Source organism: Temnothorax longispinosus, chromosome 7 (assembly GCF_030848805.1).
Source record: "Temnothorax longispinosus isolate EJ_2023e chromosome 7, Tlon_JGU_v1, whole genome shotgun sequence".
NCBI lineage: Eukaryota > Metazoa > Arthropoda > Insecta > Hymenoptera > Formicidae > Temnothorax > Temnothorax longispinosus.
Genome location: NC_092364.1, coordinates 5328510 through 5344793, shown reverse-complemented (window position 1 = coordinate 5344793; position 16284 = coordinate 5328510). Strand labels below are relative to the sequence as shown.

Sequence of the window (16284 nt, the reverse complement as noted above, 5' to 3'; positions counted from 1 at the left end):
GGCATATTTAATTGAATCAATCTGAAGTAGAATTTTTTCTTCTAAGGAAAATTCAATATTAAAAATTACAGAATTTTTAATTCCAATGTAGTACATTATTTTGTTATTGTAAATATCGTTACAGAAGCTCTTACCTACTATTACAACTGCATAATATCCCATTTTTATATTTGTCTTTTTAAGATTCGTTCCCGATCGTTTCAAAGTTTAGCTAACAAGAATATCTTCACAAAGAAACGCTAACACTAGAAAACTCTTCACAACGCGATTTACATATATTTGCTATCGTAGGCGTGCATTTCTTAATCGTCTAACTGGAATTCGAGAAGAAATTTCAAGAAAAATAATGTCGATAGCCGGGAAGACGCTTGTCGCGCCTTTTTGATACATCGCGAACAGTCCACTTTCGGAAAACTTTCGATCGGGACGCAGACAGGAAGTGTCACCTTCGTGTCGTAAATCCATAAATTACGCAAGAACGAAAATTCTGGTTTATTACCGGACGTGGATCGTCGTGTTGCCACGTGTGCCACAATTCGCCAATTACAACGGCACGTATAGCGCGTCACGGAGTCTCATTTGCGGCGTGCATCACTTGCTAATTGCGTCACATCGATCGTTCGACACCGCGGTGTCAGTAACGTCTTTGCATCTTTGATCGATGAAGCGTAATTATAATCGTCATGAGAGTAAAATTCGAATTATGTACATTTCAATAAAACTCTGCTCGAAGAAAATTCCAATTTAAAGTTTGCTTACACATGGAAAAACTTAAAAAGTTAGAAAATAAATTGCTTGTTTCAAACATTTATGAATAAAAAGAAGCGTGAGAGATTTGTACGCTTTATACGTTTTTTTCTTAATAGAATTATATAAGAAAAAGGCAAAGAACAATGCCATGCAGAATCTACAACTTAATTCAACTAAAAATAGACGTAAGTCTATAATTATAAAAAATTAATTTTCTTTCTTCAAAAGAATATCTCATTCATTTAAAAACGATTCTTACTCAAATTGCATTTTACAAATTATAGACTTATTTTTTTCGTGCGCGTGTCAAAATTTCCAATTCGGCAAGCAGTTAAAAATCGATGGTCCATAAAAAACAGTAGGAATCAGGTCGTCGAGCTCGCATAAAGGAAGAGACCGAAGAGCTTATCGCCCGGCAATGCGAAGAGGCCCATTTAAAAGGCGCGAGGCATGACGAATTACGCATTCTGTCGCGGTAATGAACGGCCGTCGATTTGGGGGAACACGTTCACCCCTTCATCATCGTCATCTTTTTCTTCTTCTTCCTTACCGCGGCAAGTCTTCTCTCCGCCGCTTCCTCGTTACTCCTCTTTTTTTTCGCGCCTTGGCGTGTACATGCGCGCGGATTACATCAGGCATGTCTCTCACCTCTCTGGAAGAGAAACTGACGTCACGGCCCTTTCTGTCCGGCCAAAAGAGATGCGGCCGGTACGATTTCTCGAGCTGCATCCGCGCCGGTCGCCACTGTCGAGTTGATTTACGAGGTCCTCGCGAATTTCCGTTTAAAGAAACAAAAATAAAGGGAGCACCGTCTCTTCTTTCTCTCCTCTTTCTCGGCGTCTCTCGGATTTATCGGACCTCCCGAGATTTTTAATGCCCTCGCCTATACCTCGGGATCTACCTCGTCTTTAAGCCACTTTGTCGCAAGACGAGGACATTGATGGACTCGGGGATTAGGAGGGAATCCCCGTAGGTTTAAGGAGATTGCAGTTCGAGATCGTACGTGCGATCGGGGAGTTTCGGTGGAGAGTTTCCCCGGGACGCGAGCCCGAGTGCATGGCGATTGTATCTTAACTCCGAACTCTCTCTCGGCGAGACAGAGAACCCGGGAAGATAAAATTATCTCATAATGAAAAACTACAAAAGACGAGAGAATGCAAGAATATATAAGAATGCCTTTTACAAACTTCTACGAATTCTTGAGAGAGTTAGTTATACTTTCTTGACAAAACTTTGTGTCTTTACATTTGCTTAAATATATCTTATACGTAGGCCAGACTTGACTGAAATATTTCTCAATAAATAAAATCTGTTTAAGGTTAAATAAAGTTTTTTTCTTTTTAAGTTTTGTCATAATATGGAACAAAATCAATTTTATTATTTATAATTAAAAATTATTTTTTACATTAATATTGTAATATCGACATTCTCTCGAAAAATACTTTATTTAAAAAAACTATATTTATATTTATTTCTAGTATTTATCAATAAATTTTTATAAACAGAAACTGCTATATCTTTCTATCGTGCTCTTTAGAGCTGATATAACATAAACGATGCTTGCAGTAAATTAAGCTGTTCCGTCATCTTTATTATGTTATGTCGTTATGTAAATTGAACAACGCATTAAACGCAATTTGGACGCAAGTTTATTCCATTCGCGAGAAAGCCACTAATTTATAGTATAACGCATATCTCCCATTGGTCAGTTTACATAGTCAGCCTGAAACGAACAGACGCGAACTGACGTCATGATCCCTTTTCAGTTCAGCAGAAGCAAATAATTCGAGAAACGTCGAACGAGCTTTTCTTAAATCCAGTCTTTTTCTCGTACCTGCTTTCCATCAACTTTGTTATCCTACAATTAGAATTTCTGAATTATAATTACAGCGTATTTCCTGAAACTTACATATATAATTTTATGTTAAATTCTATTAAACCAATTCATATGTACCTAGCAATTATCAGAAATATCTCTTCACAGAAAAAAAAATCTGGTTGAATTAATTGGACGTCTGGTGAAAAATGAACGAATCAGATTTTTCCAATTAATGCAACTAGACATTTCAATTAATGCAACCAGAATTCTGTTAATTCAACCAGATTCTGGTGGATTCAACCAGTATTTTCTGGTGAAAAATGAACGAACCAGATTTTTTTCTGTGTTTGTTCCATAAACAAATGGACTAAACAATTTATCTGAAAGAAATTCGAATTCATATTGTATATAGGTACCTATCGTGCGCAACTTTAAGAAGAGCTCCACCAGTTTCGCTTTATCTGCGATTTGGACTCAATTGGCGAACATGAATTCAAAGACGTATACGTATCGCCGTGCAAATTTAACGCCGGCCGAAATTTACGACGGGGGGGGCATCGGATCTCGCACGCCGGCGACGGCTTATACGGCGTCACTCGTAAAACGACTGACGGGACGCGCACTGACGTCATGGTCCTTTCTGGCCGGGCCACAGGCCGAGGGAGATGGCTCCGGCTGCGGCTCCTCCGAGCGCGCGCGTTACATACGCGCGCGCGTTGCACCAGACCTCGCTCTCGAAATTACACCGCGGGAGTAGTGGGAATGTGGCACAATTTCTGCCGCTTCGGGTTAACGATTCGGCCCGGCGGCCGCGGCGGCAGCTTCCAGAGAACGTGGGCGTTAATGATAAATTGCCGGCATCTCTCGCGCGTTCCTCCCGCCGCTTTGGCATTGATCCCTATCTACCGTAACGATTACCCAGATATTACGTATTACGTTGCATACCCACGTGCGAGCGGCGCGCGGCCGATCGTGCCCCCCCGTCTCCGTCATCGTCTCGTTGTCCGAGGATTGACACAAATTGACGCGCTGAAGACGGGCTTCCATCCCGACCGCTCTGAGCCGAGATGGATTTAACTAATCTTCCATCGACGGAAGGTCTTTTCTTTCTTGGGCACCAGCGGTGCACATTCGCGTGATTGATTATTAGATGTCTTCGATGCATTTGCCAGGCGCCAGCTTCCGCCGAATGTTTTCTTTAAGTACAAAAATGAGGGAATTTTAGATTATACATCTGAAAACTTTTATATCTTTCCTTCGTCGTCAGTAAAACTGAGAAGTTTTAAAATACCGCGGCATTCTCCGCGCTTGAAAATACAATCTGCACCTTTTTAGAGAAACAAATTATGAATAAACCATTTCAGTTTGATTTTCATACGACTTTATCTGTGTAAAAGGAAAGAAGAATTAAAGAAACGATAAAAATGTAATAGGAAACAATAATAGAATCATCCTTTTTGCAATAATTATGTTCTTTAAGATACAATCTACTATTTTACCGGTAAAGTTTAAAAGGACTACATTTTAAATCCTTTTGCCCCATATTGCGTACAATCGACCGGAAGAGGGAAGCGCGTATGTAAACTCTATAGAGCTCTGCTCGCTTTTCTCGCTCGCGCGTCCGGGAAAATTAAAGGGGACGTTGATCCTCCGTCGCGAGGCTGAGTGGACAGATTGTTAAAACACACCGACGAGCCAGAAAGCGCAATGATTGCGTGACTAGGCCCTATCAAGCCTGTGGAGCCCCGAGCTTTTAGAGCGGCAATTTTAGAACGCGCGCGCGCCACGCCACGCCACACTTTCATTTTCACATTCTCCCCGACATTCTAAAACCGTCCCCGAGAATTTCACCGCCCCCCCCCCCCCCCGAAAGCCCGTTAAAGCAAGCGATGCGGTGCCGTTTTAATTAAAACGAACGAGGTGGAGAAGCGACGTAGGGGTGCCCAGGATAGAGATGAAAGAGCGAAAGAGCGGAGAAAAATTTTAACGGCGCGAGGGGGAGGGGGTCAGGGGGGCCGGCCGTACGTACGGCCCACGCGATGAGAGAGAAGACGCGAACGGGGAATCGGGCTTGTGGCGCGTGTGGCCCCCGTTTTGTTTTGCCACGTCCGGGAAAGTAGGGTATCTAAGCGCCGATAAAGAAATCTCCGCCTCGACGCCGCGCCGCATCGGCACTCTTCGCGCCGCGCCGCGCCGGGTGTGGACCGTAGATTCTTCTTCTCGGTACCGAAGCTACCGGTGCTGAACTGACGCGCCGTCCCTTGACACCGCGCCGGAGACGGCTACGACAATTTACCGGCGAGAAACTCGATTCAGCACCTCGTAAAAAATACAGCGCGTCCTGGGCTTACCGAGAAAATGTATTATATATAGTCGATTCTTCCTGAAAATTTTATTTATTCTCTATTTATTCGCTATATCCACTTGTATTTTTACTCAGATGCGTATTATATGGAATATATACATAACGATGCCTTTTTTCATGCATTTCGCGGTACAAACTCTTTGAAAAGTTGTCGGTAAAAAGTTCTCTCTCCAGTTTACATAGTACCTTAAACGAAAGGTTCTTCGTAAAGTGTAAAGTAGCTTGAAACATAAAGTTTTTGAGACATTTTAAAATTAAGCTTTTATAATCCCCGTACGAAGCGTTCATTATCGTAATCGATGCTCGCCCAAACGAAGTGCTTCTCATGCAAACTTCACTAGAAGTATTCCCTCGTTTAATCATAATTATCTTCCGTTTATAAGGTTTAAAGAATTAATAAGGCTGCGTTTATCCCAAAGCTCGTTTTGTTCCTTAAAATTGCAAAAATTTTATCACTGTACGTCAAGTTTTAATTTGACGTAACTCTCTCTCTCTTAAATGCATTAAACGCCAACTCGTGGGACGTTAGCAGTGATTTCTTATACAGTACATATTATACATTTTCAGAATTAGAACTTATATTAACATACATATTGCACGATGGATATATTTACATTTAGATTTTAAAAGCGCAGCCCTCGAGCGTTTCTTGAAGGATCAGCGCGAAAGAACGATGACTATAGATAATCAGCTTCTGCCTTCCCCATTTTCATGCCCCATTCATTGTGAATTCGTCGCCGGTGCATTTCACGCACTGATAAGGGACACCGTGCCACCGATAACGGCCACAAAACGGATACGCGCGTTGCAGTCCTACGCGTTCCTTGCCGCTCCTTGATATCGCAAAATGCGGGGGTGAAACGCGTTTCCGGTCTACCGTCGAGGGAACATCGGACCGTATCGTACCATCTTACGCCTCTCGAAATTATTTCCGCATAAAATTCGAGACGTGCAAAATTATTTTGCAAATGTCTTGATTTTTGCGAAAGAAAAAAAAGCATTGGATAAATCTTTTTATATTATAATGATTAGCATTTCTTATAACATTCTATTATTAATATGTAACTACTTATAATATATTAGTAGTACCGATGAAAACTATATTTTATATATACTTTTCTTAGACAAATTTGTAGACGAGATTTCCTATTTGTTTTTTTAAAGCTTCTCGAACATCCTATACCCAGTAGCAGATAATTCATCCACACTATTTCAAGATCTCTCCTCACTTAAAAATCTTCCAATTCGTCGTCCGAACAAATTGCCTGAACAAATTGCGTGATTAATCCCGCGAGAAATTAATTTCAATTAAAACGAGACAAAAAATCTTACTCGGTACGTTTTTTAATAAGTAAAAATTATGTACAGCGGACATTTCTTTCCTTCTTCGTGACAGGCTCTAAGTTAATCTTCGCGACCCACTTCTCGCGACTTTCACGTTCGTTAAAAAGTCAGGTCCCCGCCCCGACGAAACTGTCAGAGATCGAACGAGACAAAAGCTGGAAGTTGGGAACTGGACAAGGGAGGATGGGGAGGCACCACGCGCGCGCGCGCGCTGATAACGCACTTCCCATTGACAAGTCGCTTCGTGAACCCAACTCATTCTCGAAACCGGATGTCCGCGTGATCTCATATCCAGATATCCGCTTTCTCTCTCTCTCTCCCTGCCTATCCTTCCGCCTCAAAATTTCTGCAGTAATTGTATCATGTGCAACGTCTCCTGTGACGTATCCATCCCTCCATCTCCTCTTCCTCCTTCTCTTCCTCCTCCTGACCTCCTTTCGCGTCCAGCTTTATCTCACCGGTGCTCAAGAGTTTCGGCTTTCGAAATAATCGAAATATAACTTCTACAATTTAATTTAATCCCCAATTTAATCCGAGATAATTTACTCCGGAAAGTCCCATCTCTGTAAGATATATAAACCTTAATGTAATGAAATTTTTATTGATAAAATAAAATTTGCCTTCAAATATAAATTTAATTGGAGAAAAATATATCCAGTTATACATTGTTAATAACTCATTCGTAAATAACCTGTATGGCTTATAATAAATTATATATAATAGCTAATGTAATAAATATATTTATATAAAATAAAATATATATCTTATTATATATTATTATATATTAATAAAATATAGGTATATACATATTCTCTCTCTCTCTCTCTCTCTCTCTCTCTCTCTCTCTCTCTCTCTCTCTCTCTCTCTCTCTCTCTCTCTCTCTCTCTCTCTCTCTCTCTCTCTCTCTCTCTCTCTCTCTCTCTCTCTCTCTCTCTCTCTCTCTCGCTCTCGCTCTTTTGCATCTTGCACTTTGTAGCGTTCTAGTATGTTAAAATTGCAATCTAACTTTGTATAATCGAGCTTCTTTTATACATATAGTACAACGTATTGTGTTTACGACAAACAAAATGCATTCAATCTGTGCTTCTAAAATTTTGATTATCATGTTAGCTTGAACGGCAGCCTATGTCAATCTCATGAAAGTATGTGGTAACGACTTCTTCCTTCTAAGAGAGAAAGAGAGAGAGAGAGAGAGAGAGAGAGAGAAAACGTCAGCATCTTGCATCCCATTTGCAGATACATGTCTGATTCGACCGTGTCATAGCGGGTTCCCCTTTTCGTTCACACCAGGCAGCAGCTATCCAATCAATACCAGCCTTTAAAAGGCATCCTGTGTCAATTTTGTATCAGGCATGCCCATAAATGGCATGCTCCCATCCACCGCCAAGAAAAATGCTTGTTCCTCGACGCCGTGATATTGACTTATGAAGATATTATTAAGAGTGTACTTTTTTATGAAGTTTTTCACTGTACGACAGAGAACGAGATTTTCTTCGTGCACGTCCCAATTTTTCACTCGAGCTAATAACGTATTACGTAATCTGTAACTCGTTTATTTTTACAAAACGACGTGAGAAAATATTAATGGCCACAGTTTAAATACATTTTATTATTACTTCTATTATATTGTCATGTTTTTATGATGTGCAAAACATCATTAGTTTTATAATATGGCACTTGACATCGTAAAAAAGCTGCACAACTTTTTAATTGCCAATCCTCACTCGGCTGTTATAACGTTGATAATCGGACACATTTCTTACATCTTACGCAAGAGGTCAACCGATAACGACACCCGTTTTGAACGCAAGTTACGCGTATAATACGCATTTATGCGTAGACGTTTATGCATTGGCGTCTGTGACCAGAGTATAAAATTTCGTACTGCGTTGTAGCATAACATCATCGCTATACATTTTAATCTCCATTTACAGCTCTATTTGTCATGATAATACAATATATCTTAATTTTTTGATCGAATAAAATGCATTCTACACACATTTATTTATTTCACTTTTTAAATAATTAATAATACACATTTTTTTTAATAATTAAATATATATATTAAAACGCATGTTTTTCGAATTTAACCCTCCATTGCTCTCGTGTCAGGCGAGCGCTAACATCGCATCTTGTTTCTTCAATTGCATAGATGTGACATAAAAGTTTACTCTAAAACTTTTTGACTTTTCATTTACAATCTTTTAAATTATATTTGTATGATTATTTTTCAAAATTTCGTTAATACAATTTTTAGATTAGACTAAAAGTACTAGAACGTATGATATATCTATGCGCAGCGCTCATTGTCAAGAGCAAATACTAATTAAAGTCGACGCGACTCGTGCTGTTGCTAAATGAAAGTTTCACTGCTTCAGATTGATGTACCGATCGATGTTTCATCCTCTTGTTCTTACAAGATAAGATTGTGTTTGGAGGTCACTATTTCCAACGTCTGTCACCTCTATATAGTCGACCGTTAACTTTCAGAATAGCCAACTTCCATTGACTGATTCTGAAAAGTTAATGGTCGGTTAGAGTTTGACAGATGTTAGAAATAGTGGCCCTTGATCTGAGAAAACTATGTGGCAACATTACACTAATACAGCGACAAATATACAAGCGCGGCGCAGGGCTAACACGAGGGCACTGACGTTAATTTGGTGAACGAGGGCAATGGAGAGAGTTAACGATTTTTCAATTATCAAAAAATCCACGACTAAAATGTTCACCGAAAAAAAATACCGTGAAATATTCAGTGTAAATGCACTTGCAGCTTAATCTTATTGTAACGCTATATAAATCTTATAAATGTAATTTACGAATTTATGCCCCTTGCATATAAGGCTTCGTAGCGCTTACTAGTAATATTGTCTACAATTATAATGAGCATCTTATTTTGTTGACACTTAAATTGGATAACTGATACGCGGAGAGAATATTCCACACGCTTAATAGCGATAAGCAATGTCGCCCGACGATAAGCTTCTAAAAAGCAAAACAGAAGAAGATGTCGGCGCCGGCGAAACTTCTAAGAAATGACAAGAAAATTATGTCATTAAAATGTCACGCAGATTACAACGCATGATCGTGCATTTTTATAAGTGGCTCAAATAAATATTCGTAAATTATTGTACGCAAAAGCTATCGTGCATACTCTAACGTAATAATCGCAAGCTACCATCGAAAATGGAGTTCTCGTTTTCCGCGAATTTAATTCTTTCCCTTTATAATTTCAATGAGAAGAATTTACGTGCTAAGTTAATTTAAATTATTAAAATTTAAATTTAGGTTTTAACTTAAATTCTTGTTGCACTATCTCTTGCATAACGGAAGTATAATAATTTTCAAAGTAAAATCCAATATTGTTTTATTTTTATTAAGTTTTATTAAGAAAAAGTTGTACAGTTTTGCTTTATCATAAAACGATTATACGCTAAAATTGGCAAACGTTGAAGTTTCATATACTTTTTCTACCTCGTATATAAAGCATCAAATTTTTCCAACTGTGCTCCCTTTGGCGAGCTTCCTCCTTGCGGATTCTCATCGAAAGCATCGGACACATTTGCGACGAATATGGCATCTTTGTAGCGACCGAGATTCGCGTAAATTCTTTTTCTATCTCGTATAAAGCATTAAATTTTTCTAACTGTGCTTCCTTTGGCGAGCTTCCTCCTTGCTGGTTCTCATCGGAAGCATCGGACATTTCGCGACGAATACAATGGCAGCTTTGTAGAGAGATTCGCGTAAATTCTTAAACTCATTCTCGACGAATGCAATAAACATGCTGAAACTCAAAGAAGACAAGTAATGGCCGTAACCGCATGCAACATTCGCGCGGGATGTGCAACGTAAATACGCCGCGTAAAAGCCAAACAAAAAGCTGTAAAATCCACCTGTTTAGTGTCCGCTACAAGCATATCTCTCGTGGAAATTAACAGAAATACCCTAGTACTTTTTTAACGGTCGTAGGATATACAAGTTTCGCTTTCTTAGTCGACTTCTCACTTTCAAAAGACTGTTCAAGTTGACAAAGTTAAATTAACATTTATTTTGCTTATCTATTTTTATATACGTTTTACCGCACTCATTTATTTTCCAGGATAATTTCTATTCTTTAATATCTTGAGTTATTACCTCAAGCATAACTAGTTACGTTTAATATTTGTCCTGTTTATAATATTTCAAAAAAAAAATACAAATTCAAAACTAACAGCAAGAAATTAGAAATGCAAAACTAACTGTAAGTAACAATAAACGTGCGCAGTTTTTGCCGCATAACTAGTTACGTTTAATTTGTTCTATTTATAATATTTCAAAAAAAAAATACAAATCCAAAACTAACAGCAAAAAATTAGAAACACAAAACTAACTGTAAGTAACAATAATAAACGTGGGCAATTTTTGGCGTAAAGTTAAAGCGTATATTTCTTTGATGTGGAACATGTTTACGTTGGATGTTACGAGATGAGAAATATACGCCGGGTGCGTGTGGGTAAACGATGAAGAGAAAATGTCTTGACGCATCGTTAATTAGGGAACGTGTCCAGATGCGGTCGCACCGCCGCGCCGCCACCCTTTAACCAGCTCGAATTGAGTGCGGTGGTCGTCGGCAGCGAATGCACTTACTTACGCGTTTCTGCATACGCACGCACTTGCGTACGTGTTTTGCGTACGCACTTTCCAGGATGCCGACACCCGACCGCGAATGCGGTCGCGCTCCTCGAATTGCAACGGCGTCGTCGCGGCGACGACTCAACTCTGATGGCCTTCCTCCGAATCAAGGATACGACGCAATCATATATCTGCAATTGCAACGATGTTGCTCGTTAAGAGATGTACTTGAATGCGGCGATGGCCGAATTAATTAACAATCGAGCGCAAAGATAATAGAGATCGATTGCAAGAGGCACTCGGCGAGTAGTCTAATATTTTTAGTTCAGAACTGCGTAAACAGCGCGCGAAATTCTATTGTCATGTTAATGCTGTAAAATAAATTATAAATCAATGATCAATCATCTTATTACGCCGAAATTTTGTTGAACTTTTGGAAATGTATAAGCTTAAATTAATTAATTACAAAGTATGATAAGTCGGATTATTTAATAGATAATTGAAAACGTTTGAATTACTTTATACTTTAACAGAAAATAATTATTAATTAGCACTAGCATGATTTTAAGTACGACATGATGATAGATCAGTAGTGGAAATGAATAAAGCAATAAAAATCAATATTATTTATTAACAATTGACTCTATTGATTATTTATTAACAAATTTAGACTCGATTGTTTAGGATATCGTTAAGATGTTATTTGGTAAAAATAAAGCATTTATTGCATCCACTTGTAAAAACGTTCTGTACGTATACTAATTAGCGTTTTAATTTCACCCATTTTCTTACAAGCGTGTGAATTTTTATATCCCAGCAATGTGCATACAGCATAATTGTTAGAAATCATAAGAAATTGAATTATTATTGAATTATTATTTTCTATTTCTTCTGTTTAGGGCGATGATGGTATACAAGGATTTGTGGGAGTCGCAGGACTTTCCGTATGTATATTAACTATTTTATTGCCTTCCAAAGTAAATGAAATAAAGTTTCTCTCTTATTTTCTCTTTATTTCTTTTCAATAATCATATATCATATAATGTGTGTACGTTAGATTTTTATATTATATTATATATTATCTCACACACAAGAGATAAATTTTAAACAACGTAAAATAAAATAATCCAACCATTTATTTAAAATAATATGCAATTTTCCTGATCTAATCCAATAATTTAGAATAATATGGACGCAGTTCTGCAATGCGGAACCGACTCCAAAACCTTATACTTTCCCGCTGGAGTAAATTTCGCGAAACATTAGAAATAAAATTCTGCGCCAACGTTATCTCAAATATAACGACCGCGAGCTATAATCCTCCTTAAATGCAATTCCACGTGTTTTATATGCATGTTTAGAAAGCCTCCTGTCCACGTAAAGTATTAGGACAAAATAGGAGCGCTTGGCGCTCCTAATGGCTCGCTGGTTCCTTATTGCACAACCGCATCCATATGTAAATAAAATTTAAATTTAAAAATTCTCCTTACCGTATCTTCTGGCTTCTTTCCGTATTATGAAAAGGAAAAGAATGAAATCGTAAGCTCCTTGCATTTCTGAGCTGAATTCAGTCCAACGTGTTTCACTCTCATTATGCCTCTGTGTGCAAAAGAATTATTCAGAGGGACTGTAGCGAGCGTTCCTTAGGGCAATTCCGGCATACCCGGTGTGATGGGTCCAGACGGACTGGACGGATGCAACGGAACCGACGGTCGTGCTGGTGCACCCGGTATACCCGGAACTTACGGCCCACGTGGTCCACCAGGACCCTTAGGCGATTATGGTTTTACGGGAGAGCCTGGTGATGGAGGTATAAATTCGGTCGGTGTCAAAGGAGAACGCGGGCAGCCCGGTATCGACGGACTGGAGGTAAAAGCATCACCATTTCAACGTGAAGTATACACATGTTATTCAATAACGTTTAAAATCACCCTGATGTTACACCGCCAAGAAATTTCAATATCTAAACATGGATATTATTCATTTCCACATGTGACAGTTTGCCGAGGAGAATTCACTGTTTGTGCTGCCTGTTAAAAATTAAATTAAATTAAATTAACAGTTATATCGTCGCACATGTTATTACGCATTTACGTGCGACGCAATTATTTTTTGTTATTGTCGGCCGTAATTGAATCTTGAATTGTTAGCGCGTACTCTATTTATTTAAATTCATAAATTTCTGTGTACATATTTGATTTGTAAATTAAAATATACCATTAAACTAGATCGTTAACGTTCAATCTACATTTATGATAAAAAATTCATCATATAATTGAAACTGAAATTGATTTCTTTACGTCATGTATATGATACTAGAAGGCAAAATGTGCGGTATAAATATGCCGCTTCTCCTTAATACCAACGCGGATTAATCCCGTTGTTAAATCCACTCGTATAATCATGGTTGTACTAAGACGTGATCGCGTTTCCAGGGTTATCGAGGACCGCAGGGACTCACCGGCGAGATGGGTTATCCAGGAGACACGGGCGACTTTGTAAGTAATAACAGAAGCACGCTTGTATATCCCACGGTTGTTTAAGATACCGTAACACCGGTCGATCGATGCCGACTCTCGAGGGCCGGTGAACCCTCGCGCGAGCGTTTAGGTAGGTCTCCGAAGAACGGATACGGAGGAGGAAGAGCGAAGAAGGAGGAGGAGGTGGAGGAGGAGGAGGAGGAGGAAGAAGACGAGCTCGAGAGTCCGATTCTCGGGACGGCTTTCGTTCTTTTTTGCGAAACGCCACCTGCTCGCATGAAATATTGTTTGCCGGTCCAAAAGTATTCCCCGGCAATATTCAACGGGGTGCCGGGTAAAGAGGAGGAAAAGGAGCGGAAAGAATCCGTAAGAATTCCGCGCGCGCCTCGCGATATCGCGCGATAAGCACCTCCGAGGAATCCTCTTACGCCGCCGAGTTAAAAAGTCACCTCTGAACGCGAACGCGAATGCACGTTGAGGCCTTGGGTGAAAATGCGCGATACCGAAATAAATGCTCACGCTCTGAAAGAGAAGTACGTAATTCTTGTGTTTCGACCATACAACAGAGTGGACAATTGTTTCTAAGAGAGTATTAGCTAGAAGAAAAGAGAATTGAATAATAAGAGTAGAAAATTGCGCATTTATTTGTCAATTGTAATTTAATTATCTTGTCGCTAATAAGCTTCTTTATCTTGTTTTATTTTATTTTAGAAATCTAGAAATAATCACTGAGATACTAGAATAAATTTAAAAGTTTTAAATAAATGTACGTTATATTAAAAGGCTGCAAATGTCCATTGAAGATTAGTGTAAAGAAGTAAACTTAAATTAAGAAAAAAATTAATTAAATTAAAAATACGGAAACATATTCGTTGAAAAAAAGAAAAAGAGGAAATGGCGAGTTTGCAATCTAGAGAGAATATAGGTCGCCGTTTCTCTCCTAAACTACAACCGCGCGCGATACGGCACGATATGGTAATGCAACGTATGTCGCAAAGTATTTCAGTTCGGTATAAACTAGACGATGGAACTTTACGAGATTCTTAAAGCGCATAGAGTAGACGCGCGATGGCCGCCCGAAAGTTATCTGCGCCACTTGTATCCGCAGTATTCCGAGTTACGCCCGTAAGGTTGAATTACGTGCGCGATGTTACACGTATTCCCCCGAGGGGCACGAAGAAACCCTTTTTTTGCTGGAAGCGAAGGTTTAACGTTTCCCTGCACGAGTGTACTCACTAGCGATACAGCCGCTACTTATCAGCTACTTTCGCGCAGGAAGCGAAGCTTTTCTTCTCGCTTGCAATTTACTTGACGCAACTAATTAGCGAACGGAGCGATAAACTCCTCTCGCGGGAGATTCATGGCTTCGCTAACGAAGGATCGCGAAAGTAAGAGATTCCTCGATGTGTGACAAATTGCTCGAGTTTTAGGAAAAGTGCCTATCGTCGTTGGTTAATTCATATCGATTCTTTCATTTTAGAAAAAATTAGTTTACGTATAACGTGTGTCAATTTCATGTATATATCGTTTTTGCATCAAAAGTTCATCTTTCTTCTTTAATATCTTTTATCGAGGCGCGCAGTGCAAAAAAGAAATAGCTCCTTTTTTGCACTGCGCGCAAAACTTCTGCATATATCCATTTTTTTGTTTTAGAGAAAATTATTTAAATTGATTTAATATACATATGATGTGTCAATTTCGTGTATGTGTCGTTTTTGCATTAAAAATTTATCTTTCTTCGGCGTTCAGTGCAAAAAAGAAGCTATCTCTTCGTTACGATTTTGCAGAGGTAATCTTAATCGCCCCGGCTCGAGGGCGGTACTAACGCGGACGCGCGAAAAGAATGAAGGAAAGAAAGTATTGAAATGCACTAGGACTTCGTACTTAATCGCTAAATACGAAACGTTGAAATCCGAGGCGTCGCGTCCGTCATCAGCTGCTATCTGCTGACACGACTGTCGCTGATAGCGCGAGAGCCGTCTCTTCGCACGAGATGACGAAGGGAAGATTTTAGCCCGGCGACCAACGGCTTCTGAGAAACCCGACGAGCCCGGGCTCTCTCTCTCTCTTCTTGACCCTCGTTGCTAAAAGTCGGCTACGTCGCTCGCGCCATTAAGGAAGACACAATTGGCTACCGAAAACCGGTTTCCTCATTGACAATGCGTTAATCGTGCGCGCTGCACAATTGCATGGGTAATTTTTTAATGGCGATGGCACGAATCTCGAGTCGGCACCTTTTCTCGCGTATAAACGGCGGGCGGATCGACAGTTAATTCGACAAATTGCGCTAACGAATTTCTACCCTTTCTCGAAAACGAAAATCGAATGCGTCTCGCGATAATTTTGATATGTCGATATAATTCCCCATTTTTTATTTAATAAGAATTTATTGCGGGATAAAACAAATTTTCCAGAGTTGTATTCTGTCTAATTACATAAGTAAACTTCATTATATAATCGTGCATATTAGTTAAAATGCTCCGAATATAATTATAAAATCAAAATGAATTTTATATCGCAGAATAAAATCTAAATTAGTAATTATATAAGTAAAGCAATTTATAACGATAGAAATTCCTGTGTAATAATCGAAAGGAAATGATCTAATTATAAACTAATTTTTATCATGGGACAACATTTCCCAGACTAGACTCAAGCTCAACAGGGTCTTCTTTCCCCGCTAATTTTTCCAAGCTCGTTCCCTTGGCAGTGGTTTCGCTAGATAGTAGATAGGGACAGTGGGAATCTCGTTAATCCATTCATGCGCGTCACTAATTAGATGACGAGGCATTTGGCTACTATAATGAGAGTCATAGTTACTCCCGCCGTTTACCCGTGCTTGCTTGAATTTCTTCACGTTGACATTCAGAGCACTGGGCAGAAATCACATAACCATTTCATCTTTCTGTCTA

General features: G+C 39.2%; 1 protein-coding gene across 2 annotated transcripts in view; it reads left to right on the top strand.

Annotated features, from left to right (window-relative positions):
* LOC139815636 (uncharacterized) overlaps positions 1-16284 on the top strand; it is a 56313-nt gene that overhangs the window by 29134 nt on the left and 10895 nt on the right. Inside the window, exons 3-5 of one of the 2 annotated variants that reach the window (XM_071782669.1) lie at positions 11792-11836; positions 12540-12761; positions 13328-13390. In XM_071782669.1, the coding sequence (XP_071638770.1) occupies positions 11792-11836; positions 12540-12761; positions 13328-13390 (330 nt within the window). Of the gene's footprint in view, positions 1-11791; positions 11837-12504; positions 12762-13327; positions 13391-16284 lie in introns of those variants that run through there. The other variant, XM_071782670.1, reaches the window with a different exon arrangement.